Raw genomic sequence first — 16,275 nt, forward strand, 5'->3', positions numbered from 1 at the left:
GGTGAACACTGAATATATCTATTCTAGTGCAAGAGGTAGGTTTTAAATTTTGGATTTATATTAATCTTTGGCTGTTATTCAACATAACTGAAATATAATGTTCTATTGGTTTGCAATGGATAAGCTTTTTGCACCATGTGAGCTATTGATGCTTTGCTATCAAACTGAGGAGAGGAGGACCTGTCTAGAGGGGTTGCACATAGGTCTGTCCTGGATCTGGTACTATCCAAAATTGTCTTTAATGACTGGGATAATATTAGGTACATCATTTATTTGACTTTATGCCTCAGTGTCCTCCTCTATGAAGTGAAGATGAAATAATCACTTCTTTCATGGGGTATTGTGTCAACTAATGTGTGTCTGTGTAGTGCTTTTATAATGTCAAGCAATAAGTGAATACCAAGTGTTATTATCCCCAAGTCACTCAGATATTGAAGTATGGACCCAATATTAAAGATCCACCCAAATACTAAAAACTGGAGAATGTTGTTGTTTTCAGGCTCCTAAGAGGATATTCACATCAGTGACAAAAATAAAAATGGAAAACAAAAAGAACAATGTTATCTATACATAACTTCAGTACACATATATTGTACCTGTAAAGGTGTTTCTGGATCCATATCAAATTTTGGAACTTTATCAGTCCATGGCAAGAACTTCCTTGTCTTTGGATCAAGATAATAATCAAAAATTGTACCCTGGGATGGAAACTTCACTGCTTTCATCTCCTTGAGCCACCAGAGGCTGAATTCAGCTTGATAATTTGAAAGCTATAAAAATATTGTAATTTATTTGTTTAGTTCTTTAAACTATTATGGCCTATTATGTTATGTTTACAGCATGAAGTTCTTACAATGTGTAAATAAAGATGAATATTTAAAAAAAAGACACAAACATTGCAGGCATACATAGAAATATGATTTTTGTATACATGCTCCAACATAGTTGTACAGATTGAACCTCTCTGGTTTGGTACTCTCTGGTCTGGCAACATCCATGGTCCAGCATGATTTTAGTTAGTTGGATGTCCACTTATTATGAGGGTGGCCAAGTTTTCCACTGTCCCATAAAGTTTTTTTATAGCCACTAATCCTGAATCCCCGTGTTATGTGCTGTTATTTAGATCTAATTTATCCTTAATGTCTTCTAAGAGCCCAGTAAGCAGTGGAAGTGTTCGTAATGCTGCTAGACCATCCTGACCTCCCATGGTTCAGCAAATTCTCTGGTTTGACATTGGTCAGTCCCAAAGGTTCTGAACTAGAGAGGTCCAACCTGTCATAATGTAGGGTACCCAAACTGTATTTAACTGAGGGCTTGTAGTCTTTCTGACTGAACTGGCTGATGCTCAGCTGGTGCCACTCTTTTATAGGCTGAAATCAGAAGCCCTCCAATTAAACTCACCCATTTTCCCTGTTCCCCATCCCTCTTCAAAAATATAATCAGTTAAGTGTGGCTCATATTTAAATAATAGTGAGTTTAGAGGGTTGGATTGCTTCAATCAGGCCTTGGCTCTTTTTCTTTACTGTCCAAGAACAACTTTCTAAGAGCAAGCGGAACAAATTCTAAAGAGCCCCGAAGCCCATGTAGCTGCTGAATTCAGCTTCATCTTACAAGGCATGAACTTTATCCAGCTTTCTGATGGGACAGACTGAATAGCTGTCATCAATCCATCTGAGGCACTTCCTGCTTCTTCATGTCTACACAAGTTCCTTTTTTACCTCTCAGATATGTATAAACCCCATCACACTTCCAGGGGGGTGAGGGAGGAAGGAGGCAGGGGTGTGCACCTTATTTGTATTAAAATGGAGCCAATTCAGTCATTTTAATCTTTAATACAGAGGTGTGGCTGGGCAAAAATTCCAGGACCAGACATCTTGATCCAAAAATAATTCTTCTAAATGCTTTTTGAGGTTATTAGCCAACAGAGTAGTTCAACCCACAACATGTGATGGAGCCTCTCAAAAGCTCTCAGGAATGGTCTCAGTAAAAGAAAATGTGTGTCTCTATGTACTGGAATGCATACACCTTTTCACTCCCTTTTTGCCTACGTACAGAAATCAGTCATTACATTCTACGAGTGCAGTTAATGCTCCACGATAGTGAAGACAATGGTTCTTCACAGAGAGGCAGGAAGAAAATTGTAAGCTGGGCCACATTCATGTGCCACCAGAGCTGAGTTGATGTGAGGGAAGTGCCTGCCTCCCCTTACAAAGGGGACAGTCTTTTTGGGTATGTCTACACTCCCCGCTACTTCGAACTAGCGGGGTAATGTAGGCATACCGCACTTGCAAATGAAGCCCGGGATTTGAATTTCCCGGGCTTCATTTGCATAAGCGGGGCGCCGCCATTTTTAAAACCCCGCTGGTTCGAACCCCGTGCAGCGCGGCTACACGGGGCTCGAACTAGGTAGTTCGAACTAGGATTCCTATTCCGAACTACCGGTACACCTTGTGGAAATAGGAATCCTAGTTCGAACTACCTAGTTCGAGCCCCGTGTAGCCGCGCTGCACGGGGTTCGAACCAGCGGGGTTTTAAAAATGGCGGCTCCCCGCTTATGCAAATGAAGCCCGGGAAATTCAAATCCCGGGCTTCATTTGCAAGTGCGGTATGCCTACATTACCCTCCTAGTTCGAACTAGGGGGGTAGTGTAGACATACCCTTTGTTCTTTGTATGTGCCATCTCTGGCACAATAGGGTCTTGCTTCATGACTTGCTCCTGGCCATGATCTCTAATAATAAGTAAGGGCTGTTCTGACCCTCAGATACATCATGCCTACCTCAGCGGCAGCAGCATCTATATGGACAGTATCTGCATTCTCCTATCATCAACACTACTGGCTGAAGAGATACAATTAAGGCCTATATTTCTTCAATGAATATCAAAATAATCTGGTTGTGTAAACTGCTCTCTAGCATACCTGATCTTGAAAGAGTCCACCACCAAACGCCCAAACACATGCGAAGACAAAGTATATCTCATAAAGATCTCTTGGGCAGTCAGAAGGCAAATTTTCAGGGGTCAGCAAACAATCCAGCAAGGAACAAAGGGTCTTTAAAAAAAAAAAAAGCGAAGAGCATGATCTTTGAACCCTTGCTCCCAAAAGTCAAGATGGTGACTCTAAGACTATGTCTATACTATGCACCCTACAATGGCACATGTGAGCTGCTGCAGCTGCGCTGCGGTAAGGTACGTTGTGTGGCTGCTCTTTATCACCAGAAGAGAGTTCTTTGGGTGACAAAATAAAACCACCTACAACAAGGGGCACCAGCCTTGTCACCGGAGTGTGGCTTCTGCTGATAAAGTACTGTCCGTACCAGTGATTTTTGGTCATTACAAATGTCATTCAAGGATGTATCTTTTCACACCCCTGAACAACAGAAGTTTTAATATTAAAAGGTCTAGGATGGTCTAGTAACGTAGACAAAGCCCAAATGTCAGGGACAACATGATGTACAAAGTATGCAGCAATCATGACTATATAATGCAAGTAAAGGAGGCTGGCATTAAAAGAAGGAAAATGAGGAACCATCGTAAATAGTTCATTAGGCTATAGTATTTCTGCCTGTAATATTTTTACGTTTGCGCCATTTATACAAACTTGTTAAAAAAACCACAAAAACCCACCACGCAAAAAAATCCCAGAAAATATACAAGTCTCTGAATAGGATAAAAGAAAATTAAGTATAATCTTGAGGGAATTCTGCACCTGGTGCATGTGGAACTATAGTAAAATTGTGGAATTCCTCTAGGACTGAGTTATCCACTCTTCCCCCATTCTGTATCACTGAAAGATTCCTATTCTAGGCCTTCAAAAGGAAAGACTTAGGGACATCCCATGTGGGAGAGGACAGAACCTCTTTTCTGGAAAAAATGGGCAATTCTAAAATCTCTTATATTAAGTATTCACACTACAGAGGAACAATTGGCGTTCAAGCATATTTTTAAATTTATTCCTAAAAATAAACTGATTGACACACACAGAAGCACACACCAAAAATACTCAAATATTATACAACTTGTTATGTTTTGGCAGTTATTCAAATAAGAAATAATTTTAAGGTTCAAATTAACCATGCAATCCACTTAATATTCCATGCAGAAAGACTACTTTAAAATAACATTAAGATTACAAACAGAGCTGTGCAGAGACTCGAAGTTCCATTTCAGTAAGGTTTTCAAGATTTGGCTTCATTCCAAATTGGAGTAAAACCCAAACATTTCAAAATTCTCTGCAAAACAAAATTTCTGTATGTTCTCGTTTAGTGTCAAAACATTTCATTTTGGCAACAATATCTAATACAAATACAATTTTAAACAAACTATTTTTAGTTTAAATGAAAGACTGAAACATGAAATGAAAGACTGAAACATTTAGTTATGAAAATGTCAAAAGAGGATGTTTTGACATTGTCAGAATTTTGTTTTTCTGTCTATTTTCCAAAGCAAATTTTTGGCCAAGCATTTGAACTTCAAAAGACTCATATATACTGATGAAATGTGGTTCTATCAAAATTTTTCCAACCAGCTCTACAAAAATTCAAAGTAAAGCATTTGGAATTTAGAAAATGACCAAATGCAGGTATATACGTTAGGATTTAATCATATTACATGATAGTATGCATTTTTCTATATGACCCCTGTGTCATGATCATTTAAAACATTCATAACAATAAAGATGACTCACATACATAAAATTAGACATGTAAATAAGGATTTACAGTAGAAGAAACTCGGTGTTTGTTGGCTAACTCGTGTTCAGTATAGTAAACAATTGTTTAATTTTATCCCCCTCTATCATTCAATAATTGGTACAATGTCATATTTACTGGACACCAACAAACTCGATTTCTCTCTCTTTACAGGTGTTTATAAATAATTCTTCTTGTTACAATAGATCCCAGCAGGAGAACATCTTTGGATTCCTAACTCTTTCCCCGCTCCCAGTAGTCACAGGGAGAGAGGCAGAGCTCCAAAAATGTGTCCACTTTTGACACAATTATTCTGAAAAATAAGTTTAGAATCTATTAATTTTACACATTTTGAAGATGCAAATCTATTTTAACAGCTCGGTTTCATATGCAACAAAAATAAGATTGCATGTTCAGTACAGGTTTCAGGAAATTTGTTATCTATACTTACTGACATATTTTAATATCATTTTAATGCATACCTGCACCATACTATTCTCAGGAATAGGGGTGATAGTTTTAAAGCTTGTTCTGAGCTGGTCTAAGCAGGGAGGCACATATTTATCAAAGAGTATAATTAAATTAGCTTTTTCAGATTGATGACTTCTGTTTTCTATCCAACTGGCAACATACCTGCAAGCCGAAAAACAGAAAGAACCAGATTTTGTAGGGCAGAAGTCCAAAATGGAGGAAATTCTTCTCTAACTTCCAACATATATTAGGTTTGCTGAACAAGAACATAAGAATAGCTATATTGAGTCAGACCAAAAATCCACCTAGCTCAGATCCTGTCTTCTGATCAATGCCAGAAGCTTCAGAGGGAATGACCAGAAATGAGTGATTATCAACTGATCCATCCCTTGTCAACCCATTCCCAACTTCTGCCAAACAATGAGATAAGAGTCAGGCCTTTGCAACAATATAAACTTGTGACATACCTCTTGTCCACACACAGTAGCTATCAGATTGGTTTGACATGATTTGTTCTTTACAAATCCAGTCCTAGCCTTCACCACATCCTCTGGCAAGAAGTTCCATAGATTGACTGTGCTCTGAGTGAAGAAAAACTTCCTTCTGTTTGTTTTAAACCTACTGTCTATTAATTTCATTTGGTGACCCCTAGTTCTTATATTGTGGGAATATGTAAATAACTTTTCCTTATTTACTTTTTCCACAACAGTCATGATTTTATATACCTCTATCATATCCTCCCCCCCCAAATCTCCTCTTTTCTAAGCTGAAAAGTCCAGATCTTTATAATCTTTCCTCATATGACTTTTTTTTGTTCCAAACCCCTAATCATTTTTGTTGCCTTTTTCTGAACCTTTTCCAATGCCAATATATCAGTGTTACTTAATCTTTTTAAGACCAAGGAACACCAAATAATAATTTTTTTATGGGGAACACCAAGGATTTTTTGGTTGGAAAAAAAAAGCCCCCAGGGAAAAGTTGCTGAGCCAAAAAAAAAAAAAAAAAAAAAAAAAAAAAAAGGAGGCTTGTCCCTTTAAGGGCAGCCATTTTGAATTCTGTTCTCTCTGTGGCACACCTCCAACTGCCTTGAGGCACACCAGTGTGCCACAGAACACACTTTAAGAAACGCTGCAATGTATCTTTTTTTGAGATGAAGCAACCACATCTGTACGCAGTATTCAACATGTGGGCATACAGTGGTTTTATATAGAGGCATTAAGATATTTTCTGTCTTATTCACTATCCCTTTTTAAATTATTCCTAACATTCTTTTTTCTTTTTTCACTGCCTCTGCACACTGAATGGATGTTTTCAGAGAACTATCCACAATGACTCCAAGATCTCTCTTTTGAGTAGCTCTAGCTAAATTAGTCCCCATTATATTGTACGTATAGTTAGGATTATTTTTTCCATATTGTTTATAACATAAGACCTAAGTGGAAAGACCATAATGTGTCTATAGGCAGCATATAGCGAAACTGATTCTCCCTCTAGTTTTTACCGAACCAGATACCTACATTTTCTTACCATGATGGTAAATATTGCATGAAGCTGAGGCTGGACATGTTTGTAGCTACTGATAAATAATTGGGGAAAAATCTGATTTGTCCACTGTTAATGCTTCTAAACTCACACTGAGGGATGGAGGTTCAGGAATATTAACCAAATGTTCTCTAACCTGGTGTGACCATATTATGTTAGATTGGTCATTCTGATACCTGACTTCTCAGGGTCACCCCTCCCAAATCCATCTCAACACTTCTCAATAGTTACTATGAGATTATTAGTCTAGTATTGCATCCATATGTCAACATTAGCATTCTAATATACGTTCGCCTCATTGGACATCTTGTATACCTCCCAGACCAACCTCCCATGAGTTACATTAAATTATTATATTCACTAGATTTCTTCCGGGACAAAAGCCGGATGTATGTTTGCACAGCAGTGAGCCCAAGGCCATCCCAGTTTCAAGTGTGATTGCTAGGTACTACTGTAATACACATTTTTCATCAACATTTCAATTTTGACTGCATGTCCACAGTTTTTGTAATCAATTTTCACAGAATCGTGACTCTAAAATAAGTCAAAGAAGGGGAAAAGAACGATTCGTAGATAAATGGGAAGTTGAACTGGAAACTCTCACAACCGTATTTCCTGTTACATGTATCAGTGGAGCAAAACAAGAGGATAGTTTAAAAAGGCTGACAGATGTCTCTAGTTACTTTACAGCCTGAGACTGACCTCTTGCAGCTGACATGCTCACATTGTAAATTTCTGAGAATCAGAGTCAGAAATCCCAGATTGAGAAGAATAAACTAGGGATGTAAAGTATAGATAAAATATGGAACAGAAAATCCCAATGTTGACAGTTTTACTGCATATGCAAGCATGTGCATGTGTGCACCTCTCTATACATAGTAAATATGATCATAACTAGAATAATTAATAAAAAATTAATAGGTTCTATTCCTATTCAACTAATTGATAATATTGTTTTAGCATTGTTTTGAAGGTATCTTTAAGAGATAAAATACTCACGGATTCCAACCAAGGTCCTGAGGGTTTACATAAAGAATACCTGCTCTAGATACGGTAGCTGGGGTAGCTGATTTTAAATGATGTATCTCAAACAGCAACCTCATTGATGGAGTCAGAGGGACACGTTCATTGCTGGCAAGGGTCAGGACCTAAACATAACAAATAAAGCAATGAACAAAAGCAATGTGAGCCATGCATTCTAACAATCACATATCATGAACAGGTCTGTGCATATTGGACCTATGTAGATATAAAATTTATTTATAGCACATATGTACCTGCACACATAAATATGGACATAAGAGGATTCTTCCAATTTTAAAATTTAAGGCCACAATTTTTGTTGAAAAACAAACAAAAAAAAGAGTACAAATTAGAGGCCATACTTTATGGAATATGATATGCTGCTTGACAATTCAGTTAATTTTTATAGACAGCAGAATCCACATACATTTTCTTTTAATGGTATGTATATATTCCAGATAATTATTACACTTCAAAATAATTTTCACATGTCATGTAATCTTAAAAAAAGAAGAGAATGATTAAAGCTCTGGTATGAACTAAAATAACATTTATAAAATTAAGTTTAGAATATATTTAATTTCATTGTAGCATTTCTTGTAGAAAATACTGTTGTTTTCCTTGCATTGTAGCAATCATGTGATTAGAGTACAGGATTGGAAGTCAGAGGTTTCTATACTATTCTGGCTCTTTTGCTAACTTGATTAGGCAAGCCACTTACAATTTTTTGTGCATCACGTTTAATAATACTTACCAACTTCATAGCAGTGTTGTTAGGCTTAATTTATGAATGTTTGTATAACTGCTTTAGATTTTTAAAGGAAAAACACTCAGAAAATGCCAATTATTAACATTAATAATAATTACTGTATTTTGGCAGACACTCTGAGTCATATCCCAAAGTACATTTGTAAACCCCATCACACATACATATCCACTGGGTGGTGCATATACCTTTACCATGCAGACAAAATGACTTTAAACATCTCCATTGTGTAGGATCAGGTATGAAAGAGAAAGGTGGTTACCAAGTAGCATTGCACTAATTGGCAACAGTGAAGATAAAAAGGGAAGGGTTAAAATCCTGTAATGACAAAGATATTATACTGAAAAAATATAAATATACACACAAAAACCATATAATTAGAGAGAGGAAAAGCCACTAGGTAAGTTTCCCTGTTACCTTGTTATCATCCATGACAGTATTCAGTGACTCAATCCACATAGGATCTATATCTCCATCTAGAACAATCCATTTTGGCCCATCCTGGGTAATATTAGCCTGTTCTCTTAGAAGAGATGAGAAGAGACCTGCAAATTATGTTTACACAAAATCCAATCAATATGAGTGCTTCAACATAACCTTTTGGAACAAATAACACTCCAGAAATATTACTGCCTCATGAAAAACACAAAAGATTTGTAACAATGTAAGAAAAGGAGCCCTTCTGGTTGCTTATTTAACAGCCATTCAAATTAAAGAAGAGTATGTTCGGTGAGCAGATGACACAGCAAATTAACTGGATTTAAACAATATAAAGACTGATTTCTAGTTTGAGTGCATGACAGTACTGTTTGAGAGAGAATCTTTTCCACTGCATCAGTCCTATTATGTGGGCTAAGTACAGGAGCGTCCATGAAAGTGAGGGAGAAAGCAGCCCTCAAGATCACCCTTGCTCTTTTCCACTTTGGCATCCCTGTTCTGCAGGTGAATCTGACTACAGGATCTACACCGCAAAATCAATCTCCACTCTTTGCGAGGCCACCCCTGCCCTGCCTCCAAATTTCTCTGCATGTAAATATATAGTAAACCCTCCCTGACTGGCAGGCACTGTCTATATTTGTTTTTTTTTTCCTGATGGAGGACTATATAGATATTAGTAATTAAAGTAATGTTATCTGCTACTAGCCATCTTTCCATTCCCGGGTTGCATGATGTATAAAGCCAAACAGCTCATCAGTAGTCACAGCTTTTGGGTTTAGGTCATTCCACACAAACTTTTGTTTCATGTTCACATACGTTCGGCTCAGAGTTCTCAAAACCTGAAAGGCAGGAGAGGAAAAGATCAAGCATGTAACACAGTAACTGAACCTCAAAGGGGGGAGGGGGGGAAGCAAGCAGCTTCTAGCTTCTTTATTGTTTTCCAATACAGTAATGACTCATCTGTCAACCTACATCCACTGCTGTCTTGGTTTCCCTGAACTCCCTCCACTGTCCTACTTTATCACCAACCTCCCCCAGAACAAGTTAAAAGTAACCAATTGGGAAACCTGGTCTGACAACCCTTCTATGGCTTCACTACAGAAAGCTCTTCCAATGGAGAAACACATATGAGGATGGACTTGTACTCAAACCTCTGAACTAGGAATCAAAATAAAAAAAACAGACTCCCTGTGTGACTTTAGGCAAGTCCTTTCATTTCTCTAAGCCTCAGATTCGCTTGGGTAAAATGTGGATAATATACAGTAATGAGCAATGCATCTAGTTTTTCTTACTGTCTGAAGGACCATAATATTAAAAAAAAAACCACCATGGCATTATATACTGACTGTCAAAATTTAGTTGCTGAGATGTAAGAGTGTTATCTTTCAAAAATATTCAGCTACTACTTTGGGAATAAGGCAATGTAGGTCCACTCTTCCTACCTAGTAATCTCACTAAACCCTCCTGCGTGACCAATTCAAACCTATTTGCCAAATATAGTTACTATTATTCATTGTCATGATTATTTTCATTTTGAGTCATGCCAGTAATATGTAGGAGAAAAATCTAAATGTTAACACTGGGGTTTGTGATTGCACTTCTTACCACGGACGCAGGCAGAAAGAGAATTTTTCTCTCCATAAACTAATGAAATACTCTTTATAAAGACTGACAGAAAATATGCTGTCTACTGTACCTTGCTCTTTCCTGTGCCTGCATTTCCCACCACAAAGACAGAATGACGCACTGCCAGAAGCTCCTCCAGCTGAACAACCTGCCAAACAGAATTAGTACATAGCTAAGGGTTTTGTTTTCCTGTCCTCCCATTATCACCAAGACACTAATTATTTCCCACATATTATCTCCCTCCCACCTTTTCCCTTAGTCAGGAAAATGAGCTGCTGGCTTCTCAGCTAACTTAAAAATGTGTATATTCAAGGACTCTGAGTTCATCTTCTAAGGCTGGAGGCAGAGCCCAGCCTGCCTTGGATGAATGAACACATCTCAACAAAAGAAAACAGACCTCATTTCTTACTGTCTGAAGGACCATAATATTAAAAAGCCAATTCCAGGAGGCTCCTGGTCAACCACAATACTGGTTTAAACATGGAGCAACAAACCGTCTGGGTAGCAATATAGGCTGGATTGTCAAAGAGGACTAACTGGACTTCTATGATGACAGGTTATTAAAATAAAAAAGATCAATCACACATTGGGTTCTTCCAGTGCTTGGGGGCCAGTCACTTACACACATCAATGGATGCTCAAGACCTTGCACCAAACAGAATACTATAGCCAATCCTTTAGTAAACTAACTCAAGATTTATTAACTTATGAAAAGAGAAATAAGAGTTACTAAAAGGTTAAAGCAAATGCAATGCATTACAGTTGCACCAAATGACATATTTCAAAATGTTAGCATGGCTGTTACATTAGCTAACTTTCTATAAAATTCTGTGTTGATCAAATCATTTTTGGGGACCTCGCTCCTTTTGTTCAAAATGTCTCCTCTCAGAATTCATCAGTTTAAAGATGAGGTAGGAAAGAGTGGCCAGGGGACTTTGTTCTTACTCTTGATATCCTGACCCCTTTTTGCTGGAAAAAAATCCTTGTTGTATCATGGAGTCAAGCACTTCTACATCATATATGCTCTGCCAACAGTTCCTCATCTGAATCACCAATTTTTGCTTCAAAATTTTGTGTACATGCCATTTGAGGCACCTTCAGGGATGACATACAGGGCTACTATTTCCTAGGGATTTTAGATATTGAGAAACTGAATAGTCAAGTAACTTCATGAATTCTTATTGGTTACTCAACTATACTATAGTCCCCGGGAGCAGGGCCTGTAGCCAGTGCGCTCCCAGCGAGTCTCCAGACACCCCATACTGCTGCCTCTGATACAGCTGAGGCAGCAGCGCAGAGTGGGGGGGAGCAGGCAGCACCATGGAGCCAGTGCTGCAGGGAACCAGCTTTTAAGCTGGCTCTCCCCAGCACCCACTCTTGTCTCCCCCCTCCCCAGCTGCCTCTAATGCAGAGGCAGAGGCAGCGGGGGAGAAATGCATGTAGTAAAGAAGATTAACTGATAAACCTAGGCCTACATGTTGCCATCTTTATTGTTTACAGTTCCTTTGTTATTCCTGAAGAGCTAACCTGTGGGCGTGTCTCAGATTCACAACATTTTTTAATTACAAACATACTGCAAAATCTCATAATTCCATAATACACAATATTGATATAGACATTATAACTACTATCACAGAGAGGCACTTAGTAAAAACTCAGGGCACTGTGGGCAGGCCAAATATCACCACCTTCTACTGGGAAAAGTATCATGGTCCTGGTACCATGAAATAAAAGGTACAGTACTTACAATGATTGTGATTGAATCAATATATGAAAATACAGATACATAAGAAATGAAGCATCACAAATGAATCCATGACCAAAAGTGAAGGGATTACAGATGCTAAAGGTAACACATGGAATCAAAACTTCCATATGTATTTATTCAGGTTCCCTAAGTCTAAAATTGACTGAAATTCCCCCAATTCTTTTTCTGTACCAAAAAGTACCTAAAATAGAACTTAACTCCAAGTATTCTGGTACCTCCTTGACAGCTGCTATCAGAAATATTTTTTCTACTTCTCAAAGTAGAATATCCTCATAGGAAGATACTATGAAAAGGCAAAGGCATGGAGAAGTGCAAAGGAGTAATCTTTTGAACTGTATGCCATAGGGAGACTTTTCATTTGTCTCCCTGAAAAGTTGGGATCATCTGTCTCAAAATAGCAGAAAGTGACTCTCTCCCAAACTCGAGGTACCCGACACCTGACACTGGGAAGACAGCAGAGCACAACATGTGCCTTTTGAATCTCAGCTTCTTCTGACTCTTCGGTTCTACTGTCACCCAAAACTGAACAGTAACAACTACTTACCTACCATAACAATAAAACATGAAAGAACACTGAAGGAGGGAGGAAGAAATCTGGATCTGAGCAAATTGGAGTGGGTTTTCGTCTATCCAGGCACGTGGCTGTAAGGAGTAGAGGTTTCAGCCACCTTTGAGAATGTTTGGAGAGACTGAAGGGAAAGGTGATGGTGGGGGAAAAGGTGAGAAAGTGACCCAAGGGACACTGCTAGGCAAAGGTTCTAGCATTAGGCTCCACTAGGCAGCACAATACACATGAATGGGACTATGCAGAGCCACTCAAAGATCTTACTTCTTGAATCCTTGTTTTGCCACTGCACTGTGTATTGCTGTCACTCACTGTGTCTTGTTTAAAATAAACTATATACATACTATAAGTAATAATAGTTAGCATTTGCTGGTGTTAACAGGTGTTGGCACTGTAAACCTACTGTACTGTGTATTAACAGAAATCATCAACAACAAAGGGGCAGTGCTTCTTTTGTACTGGTACCTATTTTCCCTGCATAACTTAAATTAATTGCATTCCCCTCAGGCATACTGGTACCTCTTTTCCTGGGGCAGCTGAGCTCCCAACTGACGCCCGCTTGGGACATGTGGCTCTTAAAGGGGCTGCAATGGCATTTTGGCCCCCAGCATGGTTTTTTTTTTTTTTTTGCTCAACAACTCCCCCCCCCCAGAGTACTGGCACCTTTTTTTCTTACCAAAAAAAAAAAAAAAAAAAAAGCACTGCAAAGAGGTATTTGAACAAGAGACATTTCCCTGTCTCCATATGGGCAGTATATGCTACATATTTACTAACATGAAAATACTTCTATTAAATTGCATGTTGTCATGACATAGTGTCTTTGAAATACCTACACTTTCAGGGCACATTAGGAACACTGAATGTACTGCAAGTTAACCTTCATGTCTAATACAACCTCACTGCAATTATGTTGATTGAAACTCTTAAGGGGCTTAATTAAAAGCAATGGATTCTTTTACTTTGAGAATAAAGCTCTCCTCAGGCTGCAAGTGAAGCTCCAGGGTGGATTGTTTAACCATCTGTTCAAAGTGCAAATCCCTCCTCCTTGGAACATCCAGAGCTGGAAACAGGTCACTGATCAGGCCCATGAAAATTGGGATATCATCTGTCACTATTTTAGGCAAGTTGAAGTCTCTTAAGGTTCGCATAAGTACCTGGAAAAGGATGGTAAATCACTTATTATATCAGCCAGGGCTTTAAACACATCTCCCTCTTGTCAGGAGTCTGTCTTTATTCACAATGACCCAGAGATAACACACAAAATTTCAGTAGTTCTTATGACTGTTAAATATGTACCTAAGGTACCTACCTGATCCTCAGGTCTGTTCTTGTCTCCTCGCTTCAATGAGCCAGCAACAACCAAAACTGATTTAACAGCACGAAGTCCCCAATCATAATGATCCTATAGAAAAAAAAAAGACACTGACTATCCAGGAAAGTTTATGAAATGAAAAGTTAAAAGGAGAAAAGTGCATACAATTTCAAGTTAAGTGGTGTGCTCAAACTCAGAAAGGGATTCCTTCTCACAGTAGGATTGGAGCTCTGGAGCCCCTGGCTCCCAATCCTGAAATCACATAATAGTAATTTCTGTACTTTTACTACATACCAAAAGTATAGAAAAAAAATTCAAATAAATCAAAAAGGTCTTTTTCATGTTTTAAAGAGTGTGATAGAAGATGAACTTTAGTATATTTTCAGGGAGGCAAGAATTACAAAGTTATGCATGTAGAAAGTTAAACTGTTTTCTTTCACAATGTTTTTCTTTGCCAAGATTTATGGATAAAGGCCAAAGGGTTGTTCTGACAGTTTTCATTCAACTCATAAACCTGAATATAAAGAATACTCTTCACTTGGAAAGAATTATACACTATTTATTCATTTCCAAATGTAAATTGAGAAGAAAAACAATAAATCTTCTGACTTTTATAACTTTGGGGTTTTAGGTAATGAGACTTCATCCTAGTACAATTATTATATAATTTAGCAAGCATACTATATTTCCTGTATTTGACATTATCTTTACTATATTTGTGTGGGAAACTTTAAAACTCTCATACAAATATAAGTAGTCATAAATAACCTGTTGTAATTCTTATATTGCCTAGTAGTTTTTCTTCTTTCAATAGATCCTACCTAGTGTAGATACAGTACAACAGCATTAATTCCACTGCACTGTGTACTGAACAGTTAATAGTAAATTTAAAAAACAACAAATGATCTGGTAGCACTTTATGGAGTAACAAAACATGTAGATGGTATCATGAGCTTTCATGGACACAGGTGATTTCTTCAGATGACCAGAGTGGGCTGTGCCCATGAAAGCTCATGATACCATCTACATGTGCTGTTAGTCTATAAAGTGCTTCCAGAACATTTGTTGTTTTTTAAGTTTATCCTGTACAGACTAACTAGGCTACCCCCTGAAGTTAATAGTAAATTATTTATTCTAAAACTAAAGCATTATAAGGAAAAAGTCACTTCTGAATACACTGATTCATTGTTTTAAATTGCATGAACTGTTTCACAGGATATCACTTTAGCTGATATAATAAATGAAAACCTACAAGCAATTTTTAAAATATATATAAAATGAGAAGGTTTGCCAGCATGGCTCAGGTCCTTCAGGGCAGGGGATGTGGGGGATGCAGGAGTCAGGGTTAGGAAGATGAGGAGGGGCTCAGAGCAGGGAGTGGAGGTGCAGGAATCAGAGCAGGGGTAGGGGAGCTCAGAGGACAGTGTGAGGATGGCTGTTCCCCAGGGCAAGGCCAAAATGGTGGAGGCTGCAGCAGCTGCTCCCTAGGACCAGGCTGGGACAACAGAAGCTGCATGGCTTGGCCAGTGGCTGCTCCCTGGTGTCAGGCCAGGGTTGCACTGGCTGGCTAGTGACTGCTCCCCAGAGCCAGCCCAGGAGAATGAGGGGGCCATACAAGCTAGGCTGGACAGTGGCTGCTTCCCAGGACCAGTCCAGGCCAGCAGGGACCATGCTGGACAGCTGGCCAACCCGTGGGGGCAGGAGCAACACAGGCCAAGGCAGCAGCTAGCTGCTCCCCAGGGCCGACTCAGGACAGCAGGGGAAGAACTGGTCGGCCGTCTGGAGCTCCCAGGAGCAGCCAATAGCTGTTCTCCAAGATCAGACTGGGTGGTGGAAGCTGTGCTGCCCTGCTGGTGGGGCACTTCCTGCCCCCCTGTGGTCATTTGAGACTATATCTGTCTCTGCTATTACAGGACTTCCTTTCCATTTGGTGAGAAACAATCACATTCCACACACATCCCACTGTCCTGGCACAAACCCTTACCTTGCTTTAAGTTACAAGAAGAAGATGTATACCAAATTTGGTGGTCTTAGCTCTTACCAGTTAGGAGGAGCTCTTGAAAAAAAATGATTCA

At 38.8% G+C, this 16,275-nt stretch overlaps 1 protein-coding gene across 1 annotated transcript in view; it reads right to left on the reverse strand.

Moving 5' to 3' along the window:
* DNAH11 (dynein axonemal heavy chain 11) overlaps positions 1-16,275 on the reverse strand; it is a 190,061-nt gene that overhangs the window by 71,712 nt on the left and 102,074 nt on the right. The window contains exons 37-45 of the mRNA XM_089776661.1: positions 14,198-14,290; positions 13,848-14,042; positions 10,626-10,703; positions 9,636-9,768; positions 8,909-9,036; positions 7,702-7,850; positions 5,172-5,322; positions 2,919-3,050; positions 597-770 (exon numbers count right to left, since the gene is read on the reverse strand). Of these exons, the coding sequence (XP_089632787.1) occupies positions 597-770; positions 2,919-3,050; positions 5,172-5,322; positions 7,702-7,850; positions 8,909-9,036; positions 9,636-9,768; positions 10,626-10,703; positions 13,848-14,042; positions 14,198-14,290 (1,233 nt within the window). The remainder of the gene's footprint in view (positions 1-596; positions 771-2,918; positions 3,051-5,171; positions 5,323-7,701; positions 7,851-8,908; positions 9,037-9,635; positions 9,769-10,625; positions 10,704-13,847; positions 14,043-14,197; positions 14,291-16,275) is intronic.

The sequence above is a fragment of the Pelodiscus sinensis genome, chromosome 2 (assembly GCF_052426305.1).
Source record: "Pelodiscus sinensis isolate ZL-2025 chromosome 2, ASM5242630v1, whole genome shotgun sequence".
NCBI classification, from domain to species: Eukaryota; Metazoa; Chordata; order Testudines; family Trionychidae; genus Pelodiscus; species Pelodiscus sinensis.